The sequence below is a fragment of the Pristis pectinata genome, chromosome 40 (assembly GCF_009764475.1).
Source record: "Pristis pectinata isolate sPriPec2 chromosome 40, sPriPec2.1.pri, whole genome shotgun sequence".
NCBI classification, from domain to species: Eukaryota; Metazoa; Chordata; class Chondrichthyes; order Rhinopristiformes; family Pristidae; genus Pristis; species Pristis pectinata.
In genome coordinates, this window is record NC_067443.1 from 2,974,421 (window position 1) to 2,991,531 (window position 17,111).

The 17,111-nt window shown below is 47.6% G+C and overlaps 1 protein-coding gene across 9 annotated transcripts in view; it reads right to left on the reverse strand.

The window, feature by feature from the left end:
* shc1 (SHC (Src homology 2 domain containing) transforming protein 1) overlaps nt 1–17,111 on the reverse strand; it is a 132,934-nt gene that overhangs the window by 71,076 nt on the left and 44,747 nt on the right. For 4 of the 9 annotated variants that reach the window (XM_052045871.1, XM_052045873.1, XM_052045872.1 and 1 more), the window contains exon 2: nt 1,521–1,603. The exons of the other annotated variants lie outside the window; for them this stretch is intronic. In XM_052045871.1, coding sequence (XP_051901831.1) covers nt 1,521–1,532 — 12 coding nt within the window. In that variant the 5' untranslated portion in view covers nt 1,533–1,603. The remainder of the gene's footprint in view (nt 1–1,520; nt 1,604–17,111) is intronic. 9 annotated transcript variants of the gene reach the window in all.

Consider the following 17,111-nt stretch of genomic DNA (forward strand, 5'->3'; position numbering starts at 1 on the left):
CTGCTTCTGTTTTTCTTAATATATTCTTTTACCAATACTGAAAAACACTCTGAAATTTGAATTATCATTGTTTATTTTGTAGCTGGTCAGCATCTTCCCTTTTACGAGGCCCAAGTTCCAAAGACTGCGGGGAACAGGATGCTGCTCAGGACTTTTCCTCCATTTCCCTATATCAAGGCAACCTCCCTCTTTCCTGCTCTAACCTCCTCAACCCTCAGTGCTGCAAGTACAAGTCAAAAAGTTGGGCATAATCTTCCTCCACCACAGAGTCCCCTTTGACTCTCACCAACTTTTATCGATGCACCATAGAAAGCAGCCTATCTGGATGTATCACGGCTTGGTATGGCAACTGCTCCACCCAGGACTGCAAGAAACTGCAGAGAGTTGTGGACACAGCCCAGCACATCACAGACACCAGCCTCCCCTCTTTGGACTCTGTCTTTACCTCCCACGGCCTTGGCGAAGCAGCCAGCATCATCAAAGACCCCACCCACCCGGGTCATTCTCTCTTCTCTCCTCTTCCATCGGGTAGAAGATACAGGACCCTGAAGGCACATACCACCAGGCTCCAGGACAGCTTCTACCCCACTGTGATAAGACTATTGAATGGTTCCCTTATACGATGAGATGGACTATGACCTCATGATCTACCTTGTTGTGACCTTGCACCTTATTGCACTTCACTTCCTCTGTAGCTGTGACACTTTACTCTGTACTGTTATTGTTTTTACCTGTACTACATCAATGCACTCTGTACTTACTCAATGTAACTGCACTGTGTAATGAATTGACCTGTACGATCGGTTGGTAAGACAAGTTTTTCACTGTACCTCGGTACAAGTGACAATAATAAACCAATACCAAATACAGCATGGAAATGGGCCCTTCGGCCCAACTGGTCCATGCTGGCCAAGATGTCCACCTAAGCTAGTCCCATTTGCTCGCGTTTGGCCCATATCCCTCTAAACCCCTTGTGGGGGCAGATGTGATTGGTGTCACCTGGTCACCACACAGACAGTCTGACTCTCGTTGCCGTGAAATCCAGGCACTAAGTGGAACGGAAAAAGTTAATCCGGATCGCTGATCGGCCCCTCAGGGCAGAGGGACGGAGGACAAGTTCAGAACACTCGGCCGGAAGCACAGGAGCGACACCCAGAACAGCAAGGGCAAAAGCTCCGGAGGGGCGCAGTTGCGTTTGGACGCTTGAAGGAGAAGGAAGAACAAGGCAGATTACAGTCGGTACTTCGGTCTGGCACTGGCATCCACGACCTCAGCGACATGCAGAGGATGCCAGTGTGCAAACCCCTCAGCTTCACCAGGTCCCAGCATGATGCATTGTAGTTCTAAGGATTTAATTCTTATTTGCAGTAGGAGACATTAAATCCCTCAAGGCTTTGTTCCTCCGTGTTAAGTGCTCACCCCATGCTGTGTTCGGCAACACTAACTTCCGAAGTCTGCTCATGCTCAATCATCCACCACCAAAACACCTGCACCCACCACCGGAGGAAATTCAGTCTTACCACATATTCCATCTCACGCAGAGTCGGTTTAACGTATTAGGGCACTGGGACCAGACACAGGCAGGACTTCATCCAATACAGACCTAAGCCAGTAACAAACTGGGTTAAACGGACCGAGCGGAGGTACCACGTGAGAAGTCGCACTGTCGCAATGACCCCGAGCCTTGCTCATCTCCAGCTGACCAAGGTGCAAAGCTAAACTCCTTCGGGGATATCAGGTACGAGCCCACAGACTCCACAGCTATTTTGACCACAGTTCCTCCTGTAAGGATTCCACTCCATTCTCCCAGCATCTTCAGCTCCTGATGACGACGGCTCCCACACCAGCATTTCTGAGAGCCTAACCCCCCCCAGCTTCCCCTGCACCACTCTCGGCGGGGCTTTCAACCACCACTGTCCCATCTCCTGTACTTAACCACTCTCCTTCCATCCAGAGCAAGGATAAGATTCCCCCCAAGTCCTCGCCTTCCACATCATCTGTGTAATTTTTGCCACTTTCATGAGGACACCACCACTAGACATGTCATCGTCTCCCCTCCCCTTTCATCATTGTGAAGGGACCATTGACTCAGAGACTCCCTGGTTCACTCCTCCATCTCCCTTCTCAAGGCACCTTCCCTCGCCATTGGACATGCAGCAACACCTGCCCTGATACCCATTTCCCTTCCATCAATCCCAAGAGACAAAACACCTCTGGTGAAACGGCAAATCACTTGCCTGCCTCGTGTGCTGCATTCGGTGCTCACAAAAGGGCATCCTCGACCATGGAGAAACTAAACGCAGGTCAGGTGACCATTTATTAAAATGTCTCCATCCAGTCCGCAAGAGGTTCTTGAACTTCCAGTCACCTGCTGCTTTAGTTTGCCATCTCACTCCCTTCTCTGACCTCTCTTGACTTTGTGTCCGACTTCACGGAAACAGTGCAAGCTCGAGGACCGGCACCTCATCTTGCAACCACGCACGCTGCAGCCCTCAGGGCTCAGCGTTGAATTCCACAATTTCGGATAACCAACCTTTCCAGCTTGAGCCAGAACTGGCTAGCCCTGATGAAAGGCCGTCAATCTGTAATGTGAACTCATTCCACACGCGCCATCAGACGTAGATTATTTCTTTGACCATCCTTTTACTTCAGATTTCCAGCAACTGCATGTTCAATGTCTCACAGTTCCAGCATGTTTTATCATCTCTCTCCTTCGTACTCAGTCATTGCCTGTTTAAGTCTCCTCCAGAGGGATCAAAGCACCTTCACCACCTCTCTCAGCAGGCACCACCACTGTTTATGCCATTCAGTCTCTTTTATCACAGTCACCTGCTAAATCTGCTCCTTTTCCACTTCAGATGACTCAAAACATTGACTCCTCTCTTGACTAAAATTTCTCTCTCTTGACCTGAGGAGTACCTCCAGCATCTTCTACTTTTACTGGGGACCCACTGTACCGTGGGCACGCTGAACTCCCACTGAACAGGTTCCCCCTGTACCTCTGTTTAATGGACAGGTTCCCCCTGTTTAATGGACAGGTTCCCCCAGTACCTCTGTTTAATGGACAGGTTCCCCCAGTACCTCTGTTTAACGGACAGGTTCCCCCAATACCTCTGTTTAACGGACAGGTTCCCCCAATACCTCTGTTTAACGGACAGGTTCCCCCAATACCTCTGTTTAATGGACAGGTTCCCCCAATACTTCTGTTTAATGGACAGGTTCCTCCAATACCTCTGTTTAATGGACAGGTTCCCCCTGTTTAATGGACAGGTTCCCCCTGTTTAATGGACAGGTTCCCCCAGTACCTCTGTTTAATGGACAGGTTCCTCCAGTACCTCTGTTTAATGGACAGGTTCCCCCCGTTTAATGGACAGGTTCACCCAATACATCTCTATTGACAAGATAAGTTATTCTAAAAAAAATTCTTCATTCACACGGGGAACAAGCGGGTAAGTCCTTTGTCTCGAGGCCAGGATAAAGCACTGAAGGTTTACACAATGAATGGCAGGGCAGAGGGAGTATTTAGGAACAGGGGGACCTCGGTGTACAACTCCAAGGATCTTTGAGGTGGTAGCACAGGTAGATAGGTTTGTGAAGAGGGCATACAGGAAACTTGCCCTCATCATCTGGGACATAAAATACAAGAACTGAGAGGTGGTGATACAAGTTTATAAATCAACGGCTGCAGCAGTGCGCACAGTTCTGGCTGCCACACCACGGGAAGGACGTGAATGCACCTGCAGAGGAGGCTTGCCAGGAGGTGGCCAGCTGCAAGGAGACACTGGTTAGGTGGGACCTGTTGTCCTTGGAGTGGAGGAGGTCAAGGGGGGGACCTGACAGAGGTGTACGAAATTATGAGGGGCATAGATGGGGTAAATTGTAAGGAACTTTTCTGCATAGAGCAATCTAAAACTAAAGGGCACAGGTTGAGGGTGAGGGGTAAGAGATTTAGAGAGGATCTGAAGAACTTTATCACCCAGAGGGGTGGGGGACGGTTGGAATCTGGAATGCACTGCCTGAGGGGGCTGTGGAGGCAGAGACTCTCACAACATTGAAGTATTTGGACGTGTGCTTGGATCACCAAGGCAGAGAAGGCCATGGACCAAGTGCTGGCAAACAGGATTAATATCAATGGGTACTATGGTCTGCAGGGACATGATGGGCTGAAGGGCCTGTTTCTGTGCTGGATGACTTTCTGAGATTCAGTCTTTCACCCTCCTCCCACCCCCTCAAACCTCAGTAGACCAAAGTGCCTGCTTCTGCTCTGTCTCTCTCTACAACTCAGAGACCAGATCACCATCTCTGAACAACGTACTTCAGAGCTTCAGATTTCTCCAAAAGTCCAGGAACCTCTTTATGGTCCTTTCTTAGGACAGGTAACTAGAAGGCTCCCAGAGTCCACAATACACAGTGCAATTGGCCTGAACACAGTCATAGTTACTGGGGCAGGGGGTCAGAGACATCTCTCCTCAGGGTGGTCCAAGACTGATGACCCCATAAGAGCCTAAATCATGCAGAGTGAAGTTCTAGCTTTGAAAATGCAAGGGAAATGAATTAATCGGGATCCAAATTCCAGGATCCAAATTCCAAATGAGAAAGCTCACCAGCACCTCTACTTCCTCAGGAGGCAAAAGAAATTTGGCAGGTCCTCTTTGACATTCACCAATTTTTATTGATACACCACAGGAAGCATCCTATCCGGATGCATCACTGCTTGGTACTGCAACTGCTCTGCCCCGGACCACAAGAAACTGCAGAGAGTTATGGACACAGCGTCACGGAAACCACCCTCCCCTCTATGGACTCTGTCTATACTTCTTGCTGCCTTGGTGAAGCAGCCGACATAATCAAAGATCCCCACCCACCCAGGTCATTCTCTCTTCTCCCCTCTCCCTTCAGACAGAAGATACAAGGGCTTGAAAACACAAGCCACCAGGCTCAAGGACAGCTTCTATCCCACTGTTATAAGACTATTGAACGGCTCCCTAGTACGATAAGATGGAATCTTGACCTCACAATATACCTCGTTATGACCTTGCACCTTATTGTCTGCCTGCACTGCACTTTCTCTGTAACTGTGACACCTTATTCTGCATTGTTTAATCTCGTACTACCTCAATGCACTGTGTAATGAATTAACCTGTACGATCGGTATGCAAGACAAGTTTTTCAATTGTACCTCGGTACATGTGACAATAATAAACCAATTCCAATTCCAAATTTGATTTTGGAGACACAAGAAAGGGCAGATGCTGGAATCTGGAGCGAAAATTAAGCTGCTTGAGAACCAGATTGCATACATTCAACTCAATGGGTCCCCTATCCCCTCCCCCTAACGTTCCTGCCCACACGCAATCCCTCCACTCATCACTTTCTTTTCTTACATTCCATCATCTGCAGCCCTTTGTTGCCTCCACCTATCACCTCCCACCCTCCGCCACTATCTCCACCCTTGATGTCAGGAAGGGGAGGTCGGGAGAACACACACCAGTCCTCACTGAGGGGTCAGCGGTGGAAAGGGCGAGCAGCTTCAAGTCCCTGGGCGTCAACATCTCGGAGGATCTATCCCGGGCCCAACACATTGATGCAATCATGTCAGCAGCCCTACTTCGTTAGGAGCTTGAGGAGGTTCGGTATGTTACCAAAGACTCTTACAAATTTCCATAGATGTATGGTGGAGAGCGTTCTGACTGGTTGCATCACCGCCTGGTACGGAGGCTCCAATGCACAGGATCGCAAGAGGCTGCAGAGGGTTGTAGACTCAGCCAGCTCCATCATGGGCACAACCCTCCCCGCCATCGAGGACATCTTCAAGAGGTGGTTCCTCAAGAAGGCAGCATCCATCACTGAGGACCCTCACTACCCGGGACGTGCCCTCTTCTCGTTACTACCATTGGGAAGGGGGTACAGGAGCCTGAAGACCCACACTCAACGATTCAGGAACAGCTTCTTCCCCTCAGTTATCAGATTTCTGAACAGTCCATGAACACTACCTAGTTACACCTTTTTTTTGCACTATTTATTTATTTTGCAATTTATAGTAATTTTATGTCTCTGCACTGTACTGCTGCTGCAAAACATCAAAGGTTTAGAAGAATATGGGCCAAATGCAGGCAAATGGGACTAACCTAGATGGGCATCTTGGTCGGCATGGACTAGTTGGGCCGAAGGGCCTGTTTCCATGCTGCGTGACTCTATGACTCTATGATCTTGCGGTATTTTCATCTGAAACAGCTCACCATTTACCAGACTTCTCAAGTTCAATCCTCATGCTCTCTATGGTGGGATTTGAACACCCAACCACAGAGTCCTGGCTATAAGATTGCAACCTCAGGTCAACTATACCCAAGTGAAAAATATTTGTTCACATCTAGCTGCTGACCATAATTTACTGCTGTGACACAAGATCTGTTTATCACCAATTCCCCAACCCTAACCATGGTTGAATGTCTAGAGATTAACTGATGAACAAGGATTCCCAACAGCGTCAAATCCCACAAACGTAACCCAAAGGAGTAGGAAATTCCACACATAGTTGGAGTGTGGGTTTCTAACACAAAAAGTGCTGGAGGAACTCAGCAGGTCAGGCAGCATCTACGGAGAGAAATAAACAGTCGATGTTTCAGTCAAGACCCTTCACCAGGACTGGAAAGGAAGCGGGCAGAAGCTAGGAGGTTTCTAAGCCTCCCGCTGTGGATTGAGCCCAGTGATTTTTCTCTCAACCCACACAAGGGAAACTTCCTGCCTTGGCTTCTTTATTTGGACCATTTCAAAGAGCGGCAGATCGTGCCAAAGGAAACAAGCCCAAAAGTTAACCCAAATCCTGTCATTACCGCAGCATCCAACATTGACATTTAAATCTATTTAAATTGGTAAATTGGTTTATTCTTGTCGCATGTACTGAGGTACAGTGAAAAACTTGTTTTGCATGCCGATCATCACAACAGTGCACTGAGGTGGTACAAAGGAAAACAACAACAGAATGCGGAATAAAGTGTAACAGAGAAAGTGCAGTGCAGGCAGACAATAAGGTGCAAGGTCATGGTGAGGTAGATTGAGAGGTCAGGAGTCCATTTCATTGTGCTAGGGGGCCATTCAATAGTCTTATAACAGTGGGATAGAAGCTGTCCTCGAGTCTGGTGGTACATGCTTTCAGGCTTTTGTATCTTCTGCCCGGTGGAAGGGGGGAGAAGAGAGAATGTCCGGGATGGGGTCTTTGATTATGTTGGTTGCTTTACCGAGGCAGCGAGAAGTGTAGACAGAGTCCACGGAGGGGAGGCTGGTTACCGTGATGTGCTGAGCTGTGTCCACAACTCCCTGCATTTTCATGCGATCAAGATTGTGTTTAGGATTGTTACAGGAGAGGCCATTCAGCCCAATGAACCTGTGCCAGCTTTTAGTAAAGCAATCGCGTCACACCCATTCCCTCGCAGCCCTGCAAATTATTCTTTCTCCAGTGCCCAGCCAAAATGTTTTTGAAAGCCCTTTTCTGAACCCTTAGTCAGCAGACCATCTGTATTTTTGAGCATATTATTCCTTATAGAATACAAAATAAAAACAGACAACACTGGAAAAACTCAGCAGGCCAGCAACATCGATGAAAAGAGAAACAATTAAATCCTTTGCTCGCTCTGACCTGACGTGTTAACCTGTTTCTCTCTCCACAGACACTGCCTGACCAGCTGAATGTTGCCAGTATTTTCTTTCTTATCTCAGATTGCCAGCCTCCGTAGATTTTTAAAAAATTTTATTGCACATATCTCTTGCCTAGAAATGTAAACCTACTGATCAAACTATTACTAATAGGAGCAGCTGCTGGACTGTTATGTTCCTTGTGTCTCCACATCACCAATCTCTGCAATAACCCTTGACTTGCCATGATCAAGTACACAATCAAATTTTCTCATGACCTTCTTTGCTCTGTGGAGGACTCCAATTTCAACTAATATTCTTGTGTTTTAGCAGATTTGTGGGGTAGACAGAGACCAATCAGCTGTGGATGTAGTCAGGAAACAGTTGTGCGCCAGCCCAGCTCACTACGACTGAGCCAGGTTCAGACAGGAAGAACTAATCTGAGGACGACTCTGAATCAGACAGTAATAGGACAGATTTTCGCAAAAGCCAGCCAAGATGAAAAAAAATTAATTTCTACCTTTAGAGGCAAACTGCCCACCCAGGTACCGGCAGAAGTCAGCGTTGCTGTGATTGTGTTGGTCATTTTTTTTCATACAAAAAATACCTTAAATACTCTCCTTAAATGCTACAAACAAATTCTAAGCGTGTGCATGCCCAGAAACAATAGCGTAACACAGTGGCGCAGTGGGTAGAGCTGCTGTCTCACAGCTCCAGAGACCCGGGTTCGATCCCGACCTCTGGCGGTGTGCGTGCATGTGTGTGTGTGTGCAGCATCCTGGTGAACCTCTTCTGCACCCTCTCCAAAGCCTCCACATACTTCCTGTGACGGGGCGACCAGAATTGCACACAATACTCTAAGTACAACCTAACCCAAGTTCTATATGACTGTAACATGAACTAAAGTCTTTCTTTCGGGGAAAAAAAAGATTCTTAACGGAAAAAACAGATCAATTTTTGTTCAATGTAATGGGCCAGAGAACTACAGCAATGAGTGGAGAGAGACTCGGCTGGGGTTGTTTTCTTTAGACAGAGGGGGGGCTGTATAGAGGCAAGATGAATAGGAAGGAATTATTTCCCTTGGCAGATGAATTAGAGAGGAGTTGAGGAAAAATATTTTCACATGACATTTTCAATTCATTGCATTATAGAGTGGTGAAGGCTTTTTTCTTGGAAACATTACGCAGGAGATCCACGTTAGCAGCCAAACCATGACACTAATTGCCAGCCACACAAAGCCTTGGACACAATCTGTCCCCAAAATATCTCTGGGAATCTCTGCGTGCCATTCTGGTTGCCACACTGTAGGAAGGATGTGGTTGCACTGGAGAGGGTGCAGAGAAGATTTGCCAGCATGTTGCCTGGATTGGAGGACTTTAGTTATGGGGAGAGATTGGAGACGTTGGGCTTGTTTCCCCTGGAGCGAAGGAGGCCGAGGGGTGACCTCTTAGGATATAAGATTATGAGAAACGTAGATAGGATCAAAATAGTAAGGAGTTTTAAAAGGGGACTGAGGGGAAAGGTTTTTTCTTTACACATAGAGATTGGTCGATATCTGCAACTCGCTGCCAGAGGAGGTGGAATCAGGTACAATTACAACATTTAAGAGACTTTTACAGGCGCACTTGAATAAGCAAGGCAATAGAAGGGTACGGAGGAAAAGAATGAACTGATGGAGGAACTCAGCGGATCAAGCAGCAGCTGTGGAGGTAAAGGGGTGGTCGATGTTTCAGGTCGAGGATCTGCATCTTATGTCGACCATCCCTTTGCCTCCTCAGATGCTGCTTGACCTGCTGAGTTCTTTCCCGGAGTTTGTCTTTCCCTCCCCATTGCAGCGTCTGCAGTCTCCTTAGAAGGATACAGTCCTACTGTGGGCAAGTGGGATAAGTGTAGAAGGGAACAGAGGGCAGCACGGAATTGGTGGATTGAAGGGGCCGCTTCTGTGCTGTACAACTCTAAGATACTGCTATAACACCTTGCATCTCGATAGGGAATCAAGTGCCTGGCTGAGGTGTCCTGATGCACAGCTTGAAAGGACGGTGGTTTCTGAGGGAGTACTTATTGTGGATGCCCTTTCTTCAGACCTTCTCCTTCTGGGACAGGGGACAAGTGCTTAAGGCATTGCTCGATGCTTTTCCCATCTTAAGGTCAGTAACTCACCAGACATATGGCATGCCAGTGCCTGTCAGGTCATAGGCAGTGACTCAAATGAATTAAACAGGCAGCCCAGGAGGGAACTGCAGTATTGGCACTGGATTATCTGCCTTAGATTATTTGCACATTTCCTTGTGACATTGGATGTGGCCATACAGCCCATCAAATCTATGCCAGCATCAAATTCCTTTCGCCAATTTTACCTGTAACTTATTCTCCCCACGTTCCCATCAACTCCCTACCCCTCACCAACACACTAGGGGACAATTTACAGTGGGCAATTAACCCACTGCCCAGGACCACAAGAAACTACAGAGAGTTGTGGACACAGCTCAGCACATCACGGAAACCAGCCTCCCCTTCATGGACTGTGTCTACACTTCTCGCTGCTTCGGGAAAGCAGCCAATGCAATCAAAGACCTCTCCCACCCTGGACATTCTCCCTTCTCCCCCCACCCCATCGGGCAGAAGATACAAAAGCCTGAAAGCACGTACCACCAGGCTCAAGGACAGCTTCTATCCCGCTGTTATCAGACTATTGAATGGTCCCCCTCGCACAATAAGATGGACTCTTGACCTCAAAATCTACCTCATTATGGCCTTGCACCTTATTGTCTGCCTGCACTGCACTTTCTCTGTAACTGTAACACTTTGTTCTGCATTCCGTTATTGCTTTACCCTTGTATTACCCCAAATGCACTGTTGTAATGAAATGATCTGTATGGTTGGCATGCAAAACAAAGTTTTTCACTGTACCTCCATACATGTGACAATAATAAACCAACTTACCAATTAACCTACTGACCCTGCACGTTGTTGGGATGTGGGAGGAAACCAGAGCACCTGGTGGGGGGGGGGGGGGGGGGGGCGCGAAACCCACACGGTCACAAAGAAAACGTGCAAACTCCACACACATACAGTGCCGGAGGCCCCGATGGAACCCAGGTCCCTGGAGCTGGGAGGCACGGCTCTTGTATCATCCGAGTGGCCAAATGGGACCTTTCGTGAGACGGCTACAGTAACAAGGCCACCAGGACATTGCACCAGCAAGTGCAAGCAACCAAGTGCATCCTGCGGGAGTCAAATGGAAAGAGCTGGCTTGTTGAATGTGCTGTCCTCGTGGAGCTTATTGGGGAGCAGGGGAGCGGAATGTGTATTACCCTGGTCAAACTACACAAGATCAATTATTTCACCCACACCAGTGGTTCAGCTTGCTGTGCTGTAGTAGGTAATTGGAAAGGAAAATTGGAAGAATATGAAGCTGGTTAAAATAAAGGCCTCCACCTACCAGACAAACTGCCTGGGAGATCAGAAACAGCTCTCTTTATGCAGGATAATTGATTCCAACAGTGAGAAGTACACCCAGTTACAGATATTTATAGATGGTCTCATGATGTGAATTCTAGCAGCTTGATGCACATTGAAGCTTATTCAAGAAATTATCTATCATTTTCCAAACGGACAGGTTTTTCTTTTAAAGAAAGTTTCCCCTTCCCTTCCGTCCACCACCCTCCCCTCCCCTTCCCCACCTGTCAGACCTCCTTATCCCCGCCCGACTTCTTACCCTGAGCTCTGAGTGGTTCTTGCACACTTGCTTTGCTTGTGCCAGCCTTTGCATTGCAAAGCCGCCTCTGCTAAAAGGCGAAGACCCCTGACCTGCTCCTCGGCACAGCCCCCAGCGCTCAGGCACAGACAAGCCTCTGTAGATAGCAGTGCCACAACACCGTAAAGACTGGAGATCATAGCATGTCACACAGCTGGTAGAGCCGTTGCCTCACAGCTCCATCTGCCTACTAGCAATAGATTATTTCTCGAGTACATCAAGGCTGCTAGAATTCCCATCATGAGACCCTGCAGAACTATCTGATCCTGAGTGTATTTTATCACTGATGGAATTAATTATTGGTATTGGTTTATTATTGTCACATGTACCAAGCTTTAGTTTGCATGCCATCCAGGCAGTTCTGACTGTACATCAAGATACTAAAAAGAAAAACAGAATACAGAATCGTGTTACAGTTACAGAGAAAGCGCGGTGCAGGTAGACAAATAAAGTGTAAGGGCCACGATGAGGTAGATTGGGAGATCGAGAGTTCATTTTTTAGCGTGTGGGGGGTCTGCTCAAGATCTGATAACAGTGGGATAGAAGCTGTCCTTGAGCCTGGTGGTACGTGCTCTCAAGCTTTTGTATCTTCTGCCCGATGGAAGGGGGGAGAAGAGAGAATGTCCGGGGTGGCAGGGGTCCTTGATTATGTTGGTCGCTTTCCCCGAGGCAACGGGAAGTGTAGACAGAGCCCATGGAGGGGAGGCTGGTTTGCATGATGGACTGGGCTTTGTCCACAACTCTCTGCAACTCCTTGCAGTCAGGGGCAGAGCAGTTGCCGTACCAAGCCGCGATGCATCTAGATTGGATGCTTTCTGTGGTGCATCTGTAAAGATTGGGGAGGGTCACTGGGGACACGCCAAATGCCTGCATAAAGATCCTGACCTCTTGCGTGTGGAGCTTACATGGTCTCCTTGTGACTGTTTGGGCTTCCCACGTGCTCTGGTTTCCTCCCTTTTCGGTGGGTTACTGTAACGTAGCCCCAGTGTGCAGGTGTGTGGTAACACCCGAGCAGAGTTAATGAAAATGTGGGAAAGCCTACGAAGGAAAGTCATGGGGCAATGGGATTGCTCTGTGAGCCAGCACAAACTTAATGGGCCAAATGGCTTCCTGTTCTGTCAGAAAGAAACAATCTAAGAGGACCATCCCAGGGCCAGTACTGCAGTTCACACATTATAATAGAGTCAGAGAGCAATACAGCACGTATACAGGCCTTTCGGCCCAAACAGTCCATGCCGACCACAGTGCCCACCCAGCTAGTCCCAATTTCCTGCATTCGGCCCATATCCCTCTAAACCCCACCCTTCCATGTACGTATCCAAGTGCTCCTTAAATGAAACTATTGCACCTGCCTCAAACATTGGCCTCAAGTTGCCACCTCCAAATCCATAACAGCAGAGTGGGAGCAAATCATCCTCTATTATGAGGGGAGTGCCCAGGGAGGGGGAGGACCGAGAGGGCACTGCATTGTCAGGGGTGGTGGTGGATGATGTTAATCTGAGGCAGCGTCAGCCCTCTCAAGTGGAGGCTAATAAAAGGAGGCAAATTTCCGAAGAGCAGTGATATTCTCCGGGATACAGGCCAACCTTCAATGAGAACCAGAAGTGCTCATTGGGACTGGTCCTGTGATGACTGGCTGACATTTGGCCAAGAAAACTACAATGAAACCAGCTCCGAAGCAGCTCCAGCACGGCACAGGGCAGTGGTCGCTTCTCAACGCCAACACTGCAAGAAGTGAACCAACACACACATCACGCCTCTCTACCAGGGGCCATTTCACAACCTGCAGCTAATTTAGACCCTGCGCAAAACAGGGGGAAAAGGTTCGAAATGAACTCTGCAACAGATCTGACTAATCAATACAAAAGCTAAGGAGGTACAAAAGTCTGAAAGCACGTACCACCAGGCTCAAGGACAGCTTCTGTCCCACTGTTATAAGACTATTGAACGGTTCCCTAGTTCAATAAGGTGGACTCTTGACCTCACAATCTACATTGTCGTGGCCTTACACCTTATTGTCCGCCTGCACTGCACTTTCTCTGTAACTGTAACACTTTATTCTGCATTCTGTTATTGTTTTACCTTGTACTACCTCAATGTACTGTTGTAATGAAATGATCTGTATGGAAGGCATGCAAAACCAAGTTTTTCACTGTACCTCGGTACATGTGACAATAATAAATCAATTTACCCAATTTGTACAAATACAAGATATTTTAAGAAAGCTCACCAGCGCCTCTACTTCCTCAGGAGGCTAAAGAAATTCGGTATGTCCCCTTTGACACTCACCAACTTTTATTGATGCACCGTTGAAAGCATCCTATCTGGATGTATCACGGCTTGGTACAGCAACTGCTCTGCCCAGGACCGCAAGAAACTGCACAGAGTTGTGGACACAGCCCAGCGCATCACGGAAACCAGCCTCCCCTCTTTGGACTTTGTCTTTACCTCTCACTGCCTTGGCGAAGCAGCCAGCATAATCAAAGACCCCACCCACCTGGGTCATTCTCTCTTCTCTCCTCTTCCATCGGGTAGAAGATACAGGAGCCTGAGGGCATGTACCACCAGGCTACAGGACAGCTTCTACCCCACTGTGATAAGACTATTGAACGGTTCCCTTATACGATGAGATGGACTATGACCTCATGATTTACCTTGTTGTGACCTTGCACCTTATTGCACTGCACTTTCTCTGTAGCTGTGACACTTTACTCTGTACTGTTATTGTTTTTACCTGTACTACATCAGTGCACTCTGTACTAACTCAATGTAACTGCACTGTGTAATGAATTGACCTGTACGATTGGTTTGTAAGACAAGTTTTTCACTGTACCTCGGTACAAGTGACAATAATAAACCAATACCAATATTTTAAGATGCTGTAAGCATTGAACTTAGAGGAATTTAAGCCTATGGAGATACAAGAGAGACTGCAGATGCTGGAAATCTGGAGCAACAATCTGAATTTAAGGCTATATTTTGCCCAGCACAAAATGGCAACCCACTTGAAGTAGATGCACTGTGTTGTTAACGTGTTCAGGTTAGATCAAGGACAGACACAAACACTACCTGTGGGAGATATTAGCTGTTCCTTACCCAGACTGGGAGTAAAATACACAAGTTTATAACGACAGACCGTGGGACGGAATACTGATACCTTCAACATTCAAATACTGAAGCTTGTAAACATTAGATAGGAGTGGGACATCAGATTTTCTTTAGTGCACTCTATGTGCGTGCAAGCCCTAACTATCACAGTGTTAACTGGAATATCAGAGCAAGCCAGGACAGAGCCAAACAGCGCAAATGCATTCTTATGAACTGATTCACTTCCCTACCCCTCTGGCCACAGCCTGCAGCAGGAACATCTGGAAAATGTTAGCATGCAGGGAGAACTATTCCAGCCTCCATCTTAAAGCAGTTTAATGTGGGTTCAAGTTGCACACTAAAGTCTCAACGCTTCAACACGGCGCCGAGGGTGTGCTGCTCTGTCGGAGATGTTGTACTGAAGAGGAGACCCACCAGGGGGTTGCCTGGACTGGAGCGTTTCATTTATTAAGGAGAGATTGGAGAGGCTGGGTTTGTTGTCCCTGGAGTGGAGGAGGCTGAGGGGTGATCATATGAAGGTATAAAAATTATGAGGAGGATAGATGGGGGAAGATGGTAAATAGCAGTACACCCTCTTGGTGGGGGTGCTTAAGTCTTTAAGGTGGAAGAGATTCAGAGGGATCTGAGGGGCAAATTTTTCCCCCACACAGACGGTTTGGAGTCTGGAGAGGTGGTGGAGGCAGCTGGTCTCACAACATTTAAGATGCAGCTAGACAAGCACTTGAATCGCCAAGGCACAGAAGGCTGACTTAATGCAGGTAAATGGGATTAATGTAGACAGGTACAATGGGAGGCATGGATGTGATGGGCCGAAGGGCCTGCTTCTGTGCTGTACCACTCTATGACTTAGGCCCCTGTTTGGTATCTCAGGTGGAAGCAAAAACTCCCGTTGTCTCGAGGGTTATCCCCAATGTCCCAGGAATAATATTTATCATTCAATAAACATCACTAGAGCAAATGATCTGGGTTGTTATCACTTGCAGTCACGGAGGCTTGCTGTCTGGAAATGGGTTGCTGCGCTCTTGAGGGGTAATGCAAAGTTGGAAGGTAATTCAGGAAGGTCACACAGGTGCTACAGATATGCAAATCTTTTTCTTCGCTTGTTTTTTTTGTTCCCATTGTATTCAGGCAGGCAGGACAACTTGCCTTACAATAACATTCCAGCAGGAGTATGAATCACTGATTCCCTACAAAGGAGGTGTGCCATCTTCGGGCAGGAGGTACAGAAGCCCCAAGTCCCACACCACCAGGTTCAGGAACAGCGACTTCCCTTCAACCATTCGGTTGTTGAACCGACCTGATCACTACAGTGTAGTAACACTATGGCCACTTTGATCACTTTGCACTAGAATGGACTTCATTTTTTTTGTTCTAATTGCGTTATTATTGTGTTCTAATTGTAATTGTGTCATTGGGCAGGCACAGTAGTGTAGTGGTTAGCGTAATGCTTTACAGCGCCAGCGACCCAGGTTCAAATCCCGCCACTGTCTGTAAGGAGTTTGTATGTTCTCCCCGTGTCTGCGTGGGTTTCTTCCGGGTGCTCTGGTTTCCTCCCACATTCCAGAGAAGTACAGGTTAGGAAGTTGTGGGCATGCTACGTTGGTGCCAGAAGCGTGGCGACACTTGTGGGCTGCCCCAGAACACTATGCAAAAGATGCATTTCACTGTGTGTTTTGATGTACATGTGACTAATAAAGATATCTTATCTTTCTTGTATAATTTATGTTTAATTTATGTTTTTCTTGTGAATGCTGCTTATATGATGCTCTGTGCCTGTGATGCTGCTGCAAGTAAGTTTTTCATTGCACCCGTGCACACATGGACTTGTGCATCTGACAATAAACTCAACTTTGACTTTGAGGAACTGAGAACATAGCCACCCTTTGATCTCACTACATGCGGATCACACTCAGAATTGGGAGCAGACTTCAATTGGCATGGAGACACAAGAGACTGCAGATGCTGGAACCTGGGGCAACACACAAGATGCTGGAGGAACTCGGCGGGTCAGGCAGCATCTGTGGAGGGAAATGTTTTGTTGACGTTTCGGGTTGAGACCCTTCACCCGGTCAACTGGCGTGAAATTGCTTTCCCAAACCAATTTAAGACTTGATCTTTCAGCATAGAGCAGAATTGTAATCCCAATCAAAGATGGACAATGACCTCCCTAGCACAGACTATGGGTCCCTCCTGTTGCATCTCAGGACCAGCCAAGCACCTTCTTAGCAATTCAGAAGCAGCGGTCAGCCTGACAGACAGCAATGCAGGTTCATCACTCCACAAGACAGTCAGTCCCCCCCCATAACCTCCCTGCGGAGTGGAAGCAGTCACACCGGAGCTCTTCTGAACACTTTCACCCATTCGATCAAACCCTTTCTTTCTGGGCTGGGAGAAACTGAGACAATCAAAAGATTAGCATGCTTGCCCTTGTTAGTTGAGGTATTGAGTTCCAGAATCGGGAAGTTATGTTGCAGCTTTATAAAACTTTGGTTAGGCTACATCTGTAGTATTGCATTCAATTCTGGTCGTCCCATTACAGGAAGGGTGTGGAGGCTTTGGAGAGGGTGCAGAAGAGGTTCACCAGGATGCTGCCTGGACTAGAGGGCATGTGCTG